Raw genomic sequence first — 17,143 nt, forward strand, 5'->3', positions numbered from 1 at the left:
AATTTCGTGGCACGATATATTGTTACATCCCTAGAAACCAGGGATCATTTATGTTTTGAATGCTTATATTGTAATAATCTTTGGCAGGATAAACATGACTGGTGTTTGTTCTGCAGGATTTCTCACCAAAAGATTTTATTTTTGGACTTTAAATGGACAACAATAACCAATGAACTTTCTGATTAATAAAATAAGAATTCTGGGTAAATTCCACAAATCCAAGTTTATGAAAATAAAAACCTGGATTTTGTGTTTTCATAACGAATTCCTTCACTTTTCTAAAGCCCTTAAACTCATGACAAAAAGAAACGCAATAACACAACTTTTGAACATTTGTGAATTTTGTATTATATTTTGAATATAATTCTTTAAACCTTAGCCCCTTTCCTTATTTTCCTTTTCATTTTATTTCTTTTCTTTTCCTTGTTTTCTCTCAAATGCATTTGTTCCTTCAAGCATTTTGATAAAGTTTGATCTTTGTTTGATTATAAAGTTATTTATAAACGGCCACCAGGGGGCGACCGAGGGGCGACTGAACCTCCATGTTTTTGATCAAATTAAATATTTACGAAGAATAAACATATAAAGACGAGCTGATAATACAACAAGTAGATAAAACTTTTCCTCGTGTCAGAACTAAACTCTCCGGGACAGATGTCGTAGTTTCATCAGTTTTTACCAAAACAAACCCTTAAATCCCAGTTATATTTCTTCCTTTAGTTGTTTTGAGCGGATAACAGCGAATAATGATGTTAATTATTAGTTAATAAGTATTTTCTGTGTAACATCCATGATGGACGGAGGAACATTAGAATATGGTGGTATTTATTTCAATAATTCAACTTAAAGGTGAAACTAATATATTACATACTGTAGTCTCATTACAAAACCAGATATGTTAAACCTTTATTTGTTATAATTTTGATGATTGAATTGTTTTATTGATTTGATAAAATATTCACATTTTTTGAGATTTTTTATTTGGGCTTTTCATAAACTGAGTCATAATCACCAAATTATAACAAATAAAGGTTTGAAATATCTCATGAATGTAGTGGGAAATAAGATATTTAATACATTTGTTTCAGCTTTAGTTGAATTTACTGAAACAAATGAAGTGACATCAGTAAATAACAATAACTTTAATGAATCCTGTTCTTTATTGTTAGTCAGTTGATCATGTGAAATACAGAAAAAGTTGGGTTCTGTATTTGGTTCAATACGGAACTTTTAATTCCCAATTTCGTAACAATTCCATATTTCCAGGGACGGGAGGCGACGCGGGTCCTAACGGTTCTGGTCCAGGATTCGACCAAAATTTCGACTTTTTAATCAAAATTTCAACTTTTTTTCTCGACTTTTTTCTCACAATTTTGACCTTTTTCTCGACTTTTTTCTCAAAATTTCGACTTTTTTATCAAAATTTCAACTTTTTTTCTCAAAATTTTGACTTTTTTCTCAAAAACAGATATCTCCCCCTCTACGTTTATAAAAACCCCATCATTTCCAGGAACCTGCATAAATACTGTTAAGGTGCTATGAGCAGCCAAACCTACAGGGGGCAGTGTAACGAGAAGAGTGTCATTTTTTCTTTTTTCTCGACATTCTTTCTCAATATTTTGACTTTTTTCTCAACTTTTTTCTCAAAATTTTGACTTTTTTCTCAACTTTTTTCTCAAAATTTTGACTTTTTTCTCAACTTTTTTTTATCAAAATTTCAACTTTTTTTCTCAAAATTTTGACTTTTTTCTCAACTTTTTTCTCAAAATTTTGACTTTTTTCTCGACTTTTCTCAAAATTTCGACTTTTTTCTCAAAATTTCAACTTTTTTTCTCAAAATTTTGACTTTTTTCTCAAAATTTTTACTTTATCAAAATTTCAACTTTTTTTTCTCGACTTTTTTATCAAAATTTTGACTTTTTTCTCGACTTTTTTCTAAAAATTTTGACTTTTTTCTCAAAATTTTGACTATCAAAATTTCAACTTTTTTTCTCGACTTTTTTATCAAAATTTTGACTTTTTTCTCAAAATTTCGACTTTTTTATCAAAATTTTGACTTTTTTCTCAAAAACAGATATTTCCCCCTCTACGTTTATAAAAATCCCATCATTTCCAGGAACCTGCATAAATATCTGTTAAGGTGCTATGAGCAGCCAAACCTACAGGGGGCAGTGTAACGAGAAGATAAAGTCATGCTAGCCAATCAGAATCCTGGAAAAAAACATCAACAAATGACACGAGTAACTTCCAGTTACTTCCAAGATGAACCAGAGTCTTTGGTTTGGAGTGACAGAGAAGTGGAGTTACTTTTAAGTGTGACGTTAGAATATAAAACAGGTAAAATACAAGAAAATATTGACGGTTACAAACTAATTGTAACCACAGGTGTCACTCATGACGCTGGTGACGTTTCTGTAGAAATAATGTGACGTTCTGAAGAATAAATGTCCGTTTCTCTCCGTTTACAAGCAAACGTGAAGACGGAGGTTTGAAAAATCTACACTTTGGACGGAGTTTTCAGAAATGATGGTTTTTGGAGACTTTGAGCTTCTTTTTCGTGTAAACGAACGAACAAAACGCAGGAAAACACCAGCGTTTCCGTGGAAATGGAGACCTGGTCCTGGTCCTGGTCCTGGTCCAGGTCCAGAAACGGAGCTGAAACCTCCCGGTTGTTCCAGAGAAGAAACCACAGAAACACGGACACGGTGACAGACGGACGCTTTAATGAAGGAGACGGGGAGGAAACAGGAAGTGGGGAGGAAACAGGAAGTAGGGAGGAAACAGGAAGTAGGGAGGAAACAGGAAGTAGGGAGGAAACAGGAAGTAGGGAGGAAACAGGGAGGAAACAGGAAGTAGGGAGGAAGCAGGAAGGTAAACAGGAAGTAGAGCCGGCGTGGAGCAGCAGCTCCTGATCGTCTCAGTCCTGGTGAAGATCCGGAACCTTCCAAACGGTCCAACAATGCCCTTCTTCTCCTTCTCCTCCTCTTCTACTTCTTCTTCTTCTTGCTCTTCTTCCCTCCCTCCCCCTGCTGGGAGCTGCTCTCTCCTCCTCCGCTCTTCTGGGTTCTGGTCTTCAGTTTGGGAATCATCTCTGCCACGTAGGCCATCACTAGTTTCCCTGGAAACAAGAACAGAACCAGAGAATCAGGAACCAGAACAGAGAACCAGAGGAACCAGATAAACCAGAGGAATCATCTCTGCCACGTAGGCCATCACTAGTTTCCCTGGAAACAAGAACAGAACCAGAGAATCAGGAACCAGAACAGAGAACCAGAGGAACCAGATAAACCAGAGGAATCATCTCTGCCACGTAGGCCATCACTAGTTTCCCTGAAACAGAACCAAAACCAGAGAATCAGCACCAGCCCCCCAGTCTCCACTCAGCAGCGCTGGTTTCCCCCAGTGTCCAGCCGCGGTACTGCAACAGAAAATCCCTTTTTTCCCATAGACCTCCATAGTAAAAGATCGTCCTCTAAAACTGTTCACAGGAACCTCCAGCTGGAATCACCGCACATTACTAATCTTTGTATTCTATATTTTTAAGTCATGGACTTTATATCCGTCAAAAATGTTTTATAACGGCCAGAAAAGTCAAAGAAAAGTCTCTTTCTGGGCGTGACGTCACGGCAGACGTCACAGCCGTGTCCGTGCATTCATGGATGTTTTATATTAATATATATTATGTAATTATATTATATTAATACATTAATATAAAATCATTGTATTTATCACGCACTTAACGGGGGACTTATATTTTTTATCTCTCTTTCTCTCGTATTTTATCTATGCTATGGTTTTACAGCATCTAAGTGCAGCAGTATTTGTGATTGCCCAATGTATGTTGCTTTATATTGATTGTTTGGTTTGTTTCTGTACTGTCCTGTTGCATATGTTATCTGTACACGCACTGATGCTGATGCTTTTCCACAAATGAAGTTCCTAACGGATAAATAAAGTTATTTATTATTATTATTATTAATAATATATGTAATACTATACATGTAATAATATACATTAATTAATATATATTATATAATTATATTATGTAATTATATTATATTAATACATTAATAATATATGTAATACTATACATGTAATAATATACATTAATTAATATATATTATATAATTATATTATGTAATTATATCATATTAATACTTTAATAATATATGTAATACTATACATTAATTCATATATTATATTAATATTGGCGTCATTGCCCCGGTGCATCATGGGAGGTGACTCAACCGCGTTCCTAATGTTTAACTCCTTTATCTGCCGTAGCAGAAAACGCGTCTCCTCGTCGGACCAAAAATGAGTTCTTCCTGTAGATGTTTTGAAGAATGAAAGAATGAAAGAATGAAAGAATGAAAGAATGAAAGAATTAAAGAATTGCTAAACACGCGCCGCCTCCTTTTCAACTACTGAACAGCGTCATCCCCTCCCCCTCCTGGTTATCTGGGGGGGGACCTGGTTATCTGGGGGGACCTGGTTATCTGGGGGGGGGACCTGGTTATCTGGGGGGACCTGGTTATCTGGGGGGGGGACCTGGTTATCTGGGGGGGGGGACCTGGTTATCTGGGGGGGGGGACCTGGTTATCTGGGGGGGGGACCTGGTAACCATGGTTACCTGGTTGATATGAGGAAAAAAGTTGAAATCTTGAGGAAAAAAAAATCGTACGAAAATACGTACGAAAAAACGGCCGAAAAATCGCACGAAAAATCGTACCAAAAACGCAAGAACGCACGAAAAAACGCAAAAACAGAAGAAAAAAGCACGAAAAAACGCACGAAAAAACGCACGCAAAAACGCACGAACGCACGCAAAAACGCACGCAAAAATGCACGCACGCAAAAACGCACGCACGAACGCACGCAAAAACGCACGCACGAACGCACGCAAAAACGCACGCACGAACGCACGCAAAAACGCATGCAAAAACGCACGCAAAAACGCACGCAAAACGAACGCACGCAAAAACGCACGCAAAACGCACGCAAAACGAACGCACGCAAAAACGCACGCACGAACGCACGCAAAAACGCATGCAAAAACGCACGAAAAAATGCAAAAACGTACGGAAAAACGCACGCAAAATGAACGCACGCAAAAACGCACGCACGCACGCAAGAACGCACGAAAAATCGTACGAAAAAAACGCAAAAACGCACGAACGCACGCAAAAACGCACGCAAAAACGCACGCAAAAACGCACGAACGCACGCAAAAACGCACGCAAAAACGCACGCGAAACGCACGCAAAAATGCACGAACGCACGCAAAAACGCACGCAAAAACGCACGCAAAAACGCACGCGAAACGCACGCAAAAATGCACGAACGCACGCAAAAACGCACGCAAAACGCACGAAATCTGGGGGGGACCTGGTTATCTGGGGGGACCTGGTTATCTGGGGGGACCTGGTTATCTGGGGGGGGGGACCTGGTTATCTGGGGGGACCTGGTTATCTGGGGGGGGACCTGGTTATCTGGGGGGGGGACCTGGTTATCTGGGGGGGGGGACCTGGTTATCTGGGGGGACCTGGTTATCTGGGGGGACCTGGTTATCTGGGGGGACCTGGTTATCTGGGGGGGGGACCTGGTTATCTGGGGGGACCTGGTTATCTGGGGGGACCTGGTAACCATGGTTACCTGGTTGATATGAGGAAAAAAGTTGAAATTTTGAGGAAAAAAAGTGGAAATTTTAATTTAAAAAAAGAGGAAAAATCGTACGAAAATACGTACGAAAAATCGTACCAAAAACGCAAGAACGCACGAAAAAACGCAAAAACAGAAGAAAAAAGCACGAAAAAACGCACGAAAAAACGCACGCAAAAACGCACGAACGCACGCAAAAACGCACGCAAAAATGCACGCACGCAAAAACGCACGCACGAACGCACGCAAAAACGCACGCACGAACGCACGCAAAAACGCACGCACGAACGCACGCAAAAACGCATGCAAAAACGCACGCAAAAACGCACGCAAAACGAACGCACGCAAAAACGCACGCAAAACGCACGCAAAACGAACGCACGCAAAAACGCACGCACGAACGCACGCAAAAACGCATGCAAAAACGCACGAAAAAATGCAAAAACGTACGGAAAAACGCACGCAAAATGAACGCACGCAAAAACGCACGCACGCACGCAAGAACGCACGAAAAATCGTACGAAAAAAACGCAAAAACGCACGAACGCACGCAAAAACGCACGCAAAAACGCACGCAAAAACGCACGAACGCACGCAAAAACGCACGCAAAACGCACGAAATCTGGGGGGGACCTGGTTATCTGGGGGGACCTGGTTATCTGGGGGGACCTGGTTATCTGGGGGGGGACCTGGTTATCTGGGGGGGGGGGCCTGGTTATCTGGGGGGGGGGACCTGGTTATCTGGGGGGACCTGGTTATCTGGGGGGACCTGGTTATCTGGGGGGGGGACCTGGTTATCTGGGGGGACCTGGTTATCTGGGGGGACCTGGTTATCTGGGGGGACCTGGTAACCATGGTTACCTGGTTGATATGAGGAAAAAAGTTGAAATTTTGAGGAAAAAAAGTGGAAATTTTAATTTAAAAAAAGAGGAAAAATCGTACGAAAATACGTACGAAAAATCGTACCAAAAACGCAAGAACGCACGAAAAAACGCAAAAACAGAAGAAAAAAGCACGAAAAAACGCACGAAAAAACGCACGCAAAAACGCACGAACGCACGCAAAAACGCACGCAAAAATGCACGCACGCAAAAACGCACGCACGAACGCACGCAAAAACGCACGCACGAACGCACGCAAAAACGCACGCACGAACGCACGCAAAAACGCATGCAAAAACGCACGCAAAAACGCACGCAAAACGAACGCACGCAAAAACGCACGCAAAACGCACGCAAAACGAACGCACGCAAAAACGCACGCACGAACGCACGCAAAAACGCATGCAAAAACGCACGAAAAAATGCAAAAACGTACGGAAAAACGCACGCAAAATGAACGCACGCAAAAACGCACGCACGCACGCAAGAACGCACGAAAAATCGTACGAAAAAAACGCAAAAACGCACGAACGCACGCAAAAACGCACGCAAAAACGCACGCAAAAACGCACGAACGCACGCAAAAACGCACGCAAAAACGCACGCGAAACGCACGCAAAAATGCACGCAAAAACGCACGCGAAACGCACGCAAAAATGCACGAACGCACGCAAAAACGCACGCAAAAACGCACGCGAAATGCACGCAAAAATGCACGAACGCACGCAAAAACGCACGCAAAACGCACGAAATCTGGGGGGGACCTGGTTATCTGGGGGGACCTGGTTATCTGGGGGGACCTGGTTATCTGGGGGGGGACCTGGTTATCTGGGGGGGGGACCTGGTTATCTGGGGGGGGGGACCTGGTTATCTGGGGGGACCTGGTTATCTGGGGGGACCTGGTTATCTGGGGGGGGGACCTGGTTATCTGGGGGGACCTGGTTATCTGGGGGGACCTGGTAACCATGGTTACCTGGTTGATATGAGGAAAAAAGTTGAAATTTTGAGGAAAAAAAGTGGAAATTTTAATTTAAAAAAAGAGGAAAAATCGTACGAAAATACGTACGAAAAATCGTACCAAAAACGCAAGAACGCACGAAAAAACGCAAAAACAGAAGAAAAAAGCACGAAAAAACGCACGAAAAAACGCACGCAAAAACGCACGAACGCACGCAAAAACGCACGCAAAAATGCACGCACGCAAAAACGCACGCACGAACGCACGCAAAAACGCACGCACGAACGCACGCAAAAACGCACGCACGAACGCACGCAAAAACGCATGCAAAAACGCACGCAAAAACGCACGCAAAACGAACGCACGCAAAAACGCACGCAAAACGCACGCAAAACGAACGCACGCAAAAACGCACGCACGAACGCACGCAAAAACGCATGCAAAAACGCACGAAAAAATGCAAAAACGTACGGAAAAACGCACGCAAAATGAACGCACGCAAAAACGCACGCACGCACGCAAGAACGCACGAAAAATCGTACGAAAAAAACGCAAAAACGCACGAACGCACGCAAAAACGCACGCAAAAACGCACGCAAAAACGCACGAACGCACGCAAAAACGCACGCAAAAACGCACGCGAAACGCACGCAAAAATGCACGCAAAAACGCACGCGAAACGCACGCAAAAATGCACGAACGCACGCAAAAACGCACGCAAAACGCACGAAATCTGGGGGGGACCTGGTTATCTGGGGGGACCTGGTTATCTGGGGGGACCTGGTTATCTGGGGGGGGACCTGGTTATCTGGGGGGGGGACCTGGTTATCTGGGGGGGGGGACCTGGTTATCTGGGGGGACCTGGTTATCTGGGGGGACCTGGTTATCTGGGGGGGGGACCTGGTTATCTGGGGGGACCTGGTTATCTGGGGGGACCTGGTAACCATGGTTACCTGGTTGATATGAGGAAAAAAGTTGAAATTTTGAGGAAAAAAAGTGGAAATTTTAATTTAAAAAAAGAGGAAAAATCGTACGAAAATACGTACGAAAAATCGTACCAAAAACGCAAGAACGCACGAAAAAACGCAAAAACAGAAGAAAAAAGCACGAAAAAACGCACGAAAAAACGCACGCAAAAACGCACGAACGCACGCAAAAACGCACATTTTGAAAAATCGTACGAAAATACGTACGAAAAATCGTACGAAAAATCGTACGAAAAATGCAAAAACGCAAGAAAAAACGAAAAAAAAAGAAAAAACGCACGAAAAAACGCACGAAAAAATGCACGCAAAAACGTACGAAAAAACGCACGCAAAACGAACGCACATAAAAACGCACGAAAACGCACGAAAACGCAAAAACGCACGAAAAAACGCACGCAAAAACGCATGCAAAAACGCACGAACGCACGCAAAAACGCACGCAAAAACGCACGCGAAACGCACGCAAAAATGCACGAACGCACGCAAAAACGCACGCAAAAACGCACGCGAAACGCACGCAAAAATGCACGAAATCTGGGGGGGACCTGGTTATCTGGGGGGACCTGGTTATCTGGGGGGACCTGGTTATCTGGGGGGACCTGGTTATCTGGGGGGGGGGACCTGGTTATCTGGGGGGACCTGGTTATCTGGGGGGGGACCTGGTTATCTGGGGGGGGGACCTGGTTATCTGGGGGGGGGGACCTGGTTATCTGGGGGGACCTGGTTATCTGGGGGGACCTGGTTATCTGGGGGGGGGACCTGGTTATCTGGGGGGACCTGGTTATCTGGGGGGACCTGGTTATCTGGGGGGACCTGGTAACCATGGTTACCTGGTTGATATGAGGAAAAAAGTTGAAATTTTGAGGAAAAAAAGTGGACATTTTAATTTAAAAAAAGAGGAAAAATCGTACGAAAATACGTACGAAAAATCGTACGAAAAATCGTACGAAAAATGCAAAAACGCAAGAAAAAACGAAAAAAAAAGAAAAAACGCACGCAAAAACGTACGAAAAAACGCACGCAAAACGAACGCACATAAAAACGCACGAAAACGCACGAAAACGCAAAAACGCACGAAAAAACGCACGCAAAAACGCATGCAAAAACGCACGAACGCCCGAAAAAACGCACGCAAAAACGCACGAACGCACGCAAAAACGCACGAACGCACGCAAAAACGCACGCAAAAACGCCCGAAAAGACGCACGCAAAAACGCACGAACGCACGCAAAAACGCACGAAAAAACGCACGAAAAAACGCAAAAACGCACGCAAAAACGCACGAAAAAACGCACGCAAAAACGCACGCCAAAACGCACGCAAAAACGCACGCAAAAACGCACGAAAAAACGCACGCAAAAACGCACGCAAAACGCACGCAAAAACGCACACACGAACGTACACAAAAACGCACGAAAAAACGCACGAAAAAACGCAAAAACGCACGAAAAACGCACGAAAAAAACGCACGCAAAAATGCACGCACGCAAAAACGCACGAACACACGCAAAAACGCACGAAAAATCGTACGAAAAAACGCATGAAAAAAATGCAAAAACGCACGAAAAAACATCCGAAAAAACGTACTTTCGTACGTTTTTTCGTACGAACGCACGCAAAAACGCACGAAAAGACGCACGCAAAAAACGCACGAAAAAACGCACGCGAAACGCACGCAAAAACACACGAACGCACGCAAAAACGCACGAAAAATCGCACGCAAAAACGTACGCAAAAACGCACGAACGCACGCAAAAACGCACGAAAAAACGCACGCAAAAACGCACGAAAAAACGCACGCAAAAACGCACGAAAAAACGCACGCAAAAACGCACGAAAAATCGCCTGGTTATCTGGGGGGGGACCTGGTTATCTGGGGGGACCTGGTTATCTGGGGGGGGGACCTGGTTATCTGGGGGGACCTGGTTATCTGGGGGGACCTGGTTATCTGGGGGGGGGGACCTGGTTATCTGGGGGGACCTGGTTATCTGGGGGGGGGACCTGGTTATCTGGGGGGGGGACCTGGTTATCTGGGGGGGGACCTGGTTATCTGGGGGGGGGACCTGGTTATCTGGGGGGGGGACCTGGTTATCTGGGGGGGGACCTGGTTATCTGGGGGGACCTGGTTATCTGGGGGGGGGACCTGGTTATCTGGGGGGACCTGGTTATCTGGGGGGGGACCTGGTTATCTGGGGGGACCTGGTTATCTGGGGGGGGGACCTGGTTATCTGGGGGGGGGACCTGGTTATCTGGGGGGGGGACCTGGTTATCTGGGGGGGGGACCTGGTTATCTGGGGGGGGGACCTGGTTATCTGGGGGGACCTGGTTATCTGGGGGGGGGACCTGGTTATCTGGGGGGACCTGGTTATCTGGGGGGGGGGACCTGGTTATCTGGGGGGGGGACCTGGTTATCTGGGGGGACCTGGTTATCTGGGGGGACCTGGTTATCTGGGGGGGGGGACCTGGTTATCTGGGGGGGGACCTGGTTATCTGGGGGGGGGACCTGGTTATCTGGGGGGACCTGGTTATCTGGGGGGACCTGGTTATCTGGGGGGACCTGGTAACCATGGTTACCTGGTTGATGTGAGGAAAAAAGTAGAAATTTTGAGGAAAAAAAAAAGAAAAATCGTACGAAAATACGTACGAAAAAACGCAAAAACAGAAGAAAAAACGCACGGAAAAATGCACGAACGCACGCAAAAACGCACGCAAAAATGCACGCAAAACGCACGCAAAAACGCACGCAAAAGCGCACGCAAAAACGCACGCAAAAACACACGAACGCACGCAAAAACGCACTCAAAAAACGCACGCAAAAACGCACGCAAAAACGCAAAAACGCACGAAAAAAACGCACGGAAAAATGCACGAACGCACGCAAAAACGCATGCAAAAAAGCAGGAACGCACGCAAAAACGCACGCAAAAATGCAGGCAAAAACGCACGCAAAAGCGCACGCAAAAACGCACGCAAAAACGCACGAACGCACGCAGAAACGCACGCAAAAACGCACGAACGCATGAAAAAACGCACGCAAAAACGCACGCAAAAACGCACGAACGCATGAAAAAACGCACGCAAAAACGCACGAACGCACACAAAAACGCACGCAAAAACGCACGAACGCATGAAAAAGCGCACGCAAAAGCGCACGCAAAAACGCACGCAAAAACGCACGCAAAAACGCACGCAAAAACGCACGAACGCACGCAAAAACGCACGCAAAAATGCACGCGAAACGCACGCAAAAACGCACGCAAAAATGCACGCAAAAACGCACGAACGCACGCAAAAACGCACGCAAAAACGCACGCAAAAACGCACGAACGCACGCAAAAACGCACGCAAAAACGCACGCAAAAACGCACGAACGCACGCAAAAACGCACGCAAAAACGCACGCAAAAACGCACGCAAAAACGCACGCAAAAACGCACGAACGCACGCAAAAACACACGAAAAACCTGGTTATCTGGGGGGACCTGGTTATCTGGGGGGGGACCTGGTTATCTGGGGGGGGGACCTGGTTATCTGGGGGGGGACCTGGTTATCTGGGGGGACCTGGTTATCTGGGGGGGGGACCTGGTTATCTGGGGGGGGACCTGGTTATCTGGGGGGGGGACCTGGTTATCTGGGGGGGGGACCTGGTTATCTGGGGGGGGGACCTGGTTATCTGGGGGGACCTGGTTATCTGGGGGGGGGGCCTGGTTATCTGGGGGGACCTGGTTATCTGGGGGGGGACCTGGTTATCTGGGGGGACCTGGTTATCTGGGGGGACCTGGTTATCTGGGGGGACCTGGTTATCTGGGGGGGGGACCTGGTTATCTGGGGGGACCTGGTTATCTGGGGGGGGGACCTGGTTATCTGGGGGGACCTGGTTATCTGGGGGGGGACCTGGTTATCTGGGGGGGGGACCTGGTTATCTGGGGGGACCTGGTTATCTGGGGGGACCTGGTTATCTGGGGGGGGGACCTGGTTATCTGGGGGGACCTGGTTATCTGGGGGGACCTGGTTATCTGGGGGGGGGACCTGGTTATCTGGGGGGACCTGGTTATCTGGGGGGACCTGGTTATCTGGGGGGACCTGGTTATCTGGGGGGACCTGGTTATCTGGGGGGGGGACCTGGTTATCTGGGGGGACCTGGTTATCTGGGGGGGGGACCTGGTTATCTGGGGGGGGGACCTGGTTATCTGGGGGGACCTGGTTATCTGGGGGGACCTGGTTATCTGGGGGGACCTGGTTATCTGGGGGGACCTGGTTATCTGGGGGGACCTGGTAACCATGGTTACCTGGTTGATGTGAGGAAAAAAGTAGAAATTTTGAGGAAAAAAAAAAGAAAAATCGTACGAAAATACGTACGAAAAAACGCAAAAACAGAAGAAAAAACGCACGGAAAAATGCACGAACGCACGCAAAAACGCACGCAAAAATGCACGCAAAACGCACGCAAAAACGCACGCAAAAGCGCACGCAAAAACGCACGCAAAAACACACGAACGCACGCAAAAACGCACTCAAAAAACGCACGCAAAAACGCACGCAAAAACGCAAAAACGCACGAAAAAAACGCACGGAAAAATGCACGAACGCACGCAAAAACGCATGCAAAAAAGCAGGAACGCACGCAAAAACGCACGCAAAAATGCAGGCAAAAACGCACGCAAAAGCGCACGCAAAAACGCACGCAAAAACGCACGAACGCACGCAGAAACGCACGCAAAAACGCACGAACGCATGAAAAAACGCACGCAAAAACGCACGCAAAAACGCACGAACGCATGAAAAAACGCACGCAAAAACGCACGAACGCACACAAAAACGCACGCAAAAACGCACGAACGCATGAAAAAGCGCACGCAAAAGCGCACGCAAAAACGCACGCAAAAACGCACGCAAAAACGCACGCAAAAACGCACGAACGCACGCAAAAACGCACGCAAAAATGCACGCGAAACGCACGCAAAAACGCACGCAAAAATGCACGCAAAAACGCACGAACGCACGCAAAAACGCACGCAAAAACGCACGCAAAAACGCACGAACGCACGCAAAAACGCACGCAAAAACGCACGCAAAAACGCACGAACGCACGCAAAAACGCACGCAAAAACGCACGCAAAAACGCACGCAAAAACGCACGCAAAAACGCACGCAAAAACGCACGAACGCACGCAAAAACGCACGCAAAAACGCACGCAAAAACGCACGCAAAAACGCACGAACGCACGCAAAAACACACGAAAAACCTGGTTATCTGGGGGGACCTGGTTATCTGGGGGGGGACCTGGTTATCTGGGGGGGGGACCTGGTTATCTGGGGGGGGGACCTGGTTATCTGGGGGGGGGACCTGGTTATCTGGGGGGACCTGGTTATCTGGGGGGGGACCTGGTTATCTGGGGGGGGGACCTGGTTATCTGGGGGGACCTGGTTATCTGGGGGGGGACCTGGTTATCTGGGGGGACCTGGTTATCTGGGGGGGGACCTGGTTATCTGGGGGGGGACCTGGTTATCTGGGGGGGGGACCTGGTTATCTGGGGGGGGGACCTGGTTATCTGGGGGGACCTGGTTATCTGGGGGGGACCTGGTTATCTGGGGGGACCTGGTTATCTGGGGGGACCTGGTTATCTGGGGGGGGGGACCTGGTTATCTGGGGGGGGGACCTGGTTATCTGGGGGGGGGACCTGGTTATCTGGGGGGGGGACCTGGTTATCTGGGGGGGGACCTGGTTATCTGGGGGGGGGACCTGGTTATCTGGGGGGACCTGGTTATCTGGGGGGGGGACCTGGTTATCTGGGGGGACCTGGTTATCTGGGGGGACCTGGTTATCTGGGGGGGGGACCTGGTTATCTGGGGGGGGGACCTGGTTATCTGGGGGGGGGACCTGGTTATCTGGGGGGACCTGGTTATCTGGGGGGACCTGGTTATCTGGGGGGGGGACCTGGTTATCTGGGGGGGGGGACCTGGTTATCTGGGGGGACCTGGTTATCTGGGGGGGGACCTGGTTATCTGGGGGGACCTGGTTATCTGGGGGGGGACCTGGTTATCTGGGGGGGGGGACCTGGTTATCTGGGGGGACCTGGTTATCTGGGGGGACCTGGTTATCTGGGGGGGGACCTGGTTATCTGGGGGGACCTGGTTATCTGGGGGGGGACCTGGTTATCTGGGGGGGACCTGGTTATCTGGGGGGGGGACCTGGTTATCTGGGGGGACCTGGTTATCTGGGGGGACCTGGTTATCTGGGGGGGGGACCTGGTTATCTGGGGGGACCTGGTTATCTGGGGGGGGGGACCTGGTTATCTGGGGGGACCTGGTTATCTGGGGGGGACCTGGTTATCTGGGGGGGGGACCTGGTTATCTGGGGGGACCTGGTAATCTGGGGGGGGGGACCTGGTTATCTGGGGGGGGGGACCTGGTTATCTGGGGGGGGGACCTGGTTATCTGGGGGGACCTGGTTATCTGGGGGGACCTGGTTATCTGGGGGGACCTGGTTATCTGGGGGGACCTGGTTATCTGGGGGGACCTGGTAACCATGGTTACCTGGTTGATGTGAGGAAAAAAGTAGAAATTTTGAGGAAAAAAAAAAGAAAAATCGTACGAAAATACGTACGAAAAAACGCAAAAACAGAAGAAAAAACGCACGGAAAAATGCACGAACGCACGCAAAAACGCACGCAAAAATGCACGCAAAACGCACGCAAAAACGCACGCAAAAGCGCACGCAAAAACGCACGCAAAAACACACGAACGCACGCAAAAACGCACTCAAAAAACGCACGCAAAAACGCACGCAAAAACGCAAAAACGCACGAAAAAAACGCACGGAAAAATGCACGAACGCACGCAAAAACGCATGCAAAAAAGCAGGAACGCACGCAAAAACGCACGCAAAAATGCAGGCAAAAACGCACGCAAAAGCGCACGCAAAAACGCACGCAAAAACGCACGAACGCACGCAGAAACGCACGCAAAAACGCACGAACGCATGAAAAAACGCACGCAAAAACGCACGCAAAAACGCACGAACGCATGAAAAAACGCACGCAAAAACGCACGAACGCACACAAAAACGCACGCAAAAACGCACGAACGCATGAAAAAGCGCACGCAAAAGCGCACGCAAAAACGCACGCAAAAACGCACGCAAAAACGCACGCAAAAACGCACGAACGCACGCAAAAACGCACGCAAAAATGCACGCGAAACGCACGCAAAAACGCACGCAAAAATGCACGCAAAAACGCACGAACGCACGCAAAAACGCACGCAAAAACGCACGCAAAAACGCACGAACGCACGCAAAAACGCACGCAAAAACGCACGCAAAAACGCACGAACGCACGCAAAAACGCACGCAAAAACGCACGCAAAAACGCACGCAAAAACGCACGAAAAAACGCACGCAAAAACGCACGAAAAATCGCCTGGTTATCTGGGGGGGGGACCTGGTTATCTGGGGGGGGGACCTGGTTATCTGGGGGGACCTGGTTATCTGGGGGGGGGACCTGGTTATCTGGGGGGACCTGGTTATCTGGGGGGACCTGGTTATCTGGGGGGGGGCCTGGTTATCTGGGGGGGGGACCTGGTTATCTGGGGGGACCTGGTTATCTGGGGGGGGGGCCTGGTTATCTGGGGGGGGGGACCTGGTTATCTGGGGGGGGGACCTGGTTATCTGGGGGGGGGGACCTGGTTATCTGGGGGGGGGACCTGGTTATCTGGGGGGGGACCTGGTTATCTGGGGGGGGGGACCTGGTTATCTGGGGGGGGGGACCTGGTTATCTGGGGGGGGACCTGGTTATCTGGGGGGACCTGGTTATCTGGGGGGGGGACCTGGTTATCTGGGGGGACCTGGTTATCTGGGGGGGGACCTGGTTATCTGGGGGGACCTGGTTATCTGGGGGGGGGACCTGGTTATCTGGGGGGGGGGACCTGGTTATCTGGGGGGGGGGACCTGGTTATCTGGGGGGGGGACCTGGTTATCTGGGGGGGGGACCTGGTTATCTGGGGGGACCTGGTTATCTGGGGGGGGGACCTGGTTATCTGGGGGGACCTGGTTATCTGGGGGGGGACCTGGTTATCTGGGGGGACCTGGTAACCATGGTTACCTGGTTGATGTGAGGAAAAAAGTAGAAATTTTGAGGAAAAAAAAAAGAAAAATCGTACGAAAAAACGCAAAAACAGAAGAAAAAACGCACGGAAAAATGCACGAACGCACGCAAAAACGCACGCAAAAATGCACGCAAAACGCACGCAAAAACGCACGCAAAAGCGCACGCAAAAACGCACGCAAAAAACACACGAACGCACGCAAAAACGCACTCAAAAAACGCACGCAAAAACGCACGCAAAAACGCAAAAACGCACGAAAAAAACGCACGGAAAAATGCACGAACGCACGCAAAAACGCATGCAAAAAAGCAGGAACGCACGCAAAAACGCACGCAAAAATGCAGGCAAAAACGCACGCAAAAGCGCACGCAAAAACGCACGCAAAAACGCACGAACGCACGCAGAAACGCACGCAAAAACGCACGAACGCATGAAAAAAACGCACGCAAAAACGCACGCAAAAACGCACGAACGCATGAAAAAACGCACGCAAAAACGCACGAACGCACACAAAAACGCACGCAAAAACGCACGAACGCATGAAAAAGCGCACGC

General features: G+C 48.4%; 1 protein-coding gene across 1 annotated transcript in view; it reads right to left on the reverse strand.

Moving 5' to 3' along the window:
- Window positions 1-2,701: 2,701 nt before the first annotated feature.
- The window catches only part of srp19 (signal recognition particle 19), a 37,171-nt gene continuing 22,729 nt past the window's right edge, over window positions 2,702-17,143 (reverse strand). Inside the window, exon 5 of the mRNA XM_061729778.1 lies at window positions 2,702-3,118. Coding sequence (XP_061585762.1) covers window positions 2,988-3,118 — 131 coding nt within the window. The 3' untranslated portion in view covers window positions 2,702-2,987. The remainder of the gene's footprint in view (window positions 3,119-17,143) is intronic.

This window comes from Cololabis saira, chromosome 9, assembly GCF_033807715.1.
Source record: "Cololabis saira isolate AMF1-May2022 chromosome 9, fColSai1.1, whole genome shotgun sequence".
In the NCBI taxonomy this organism is placed as follows: domain Eukaryota; kingdom Metazoa; phylum Chordata; class Actinopteri; order Beloniformes; family Belonidae; genus Cololabis; species Cololabis saira.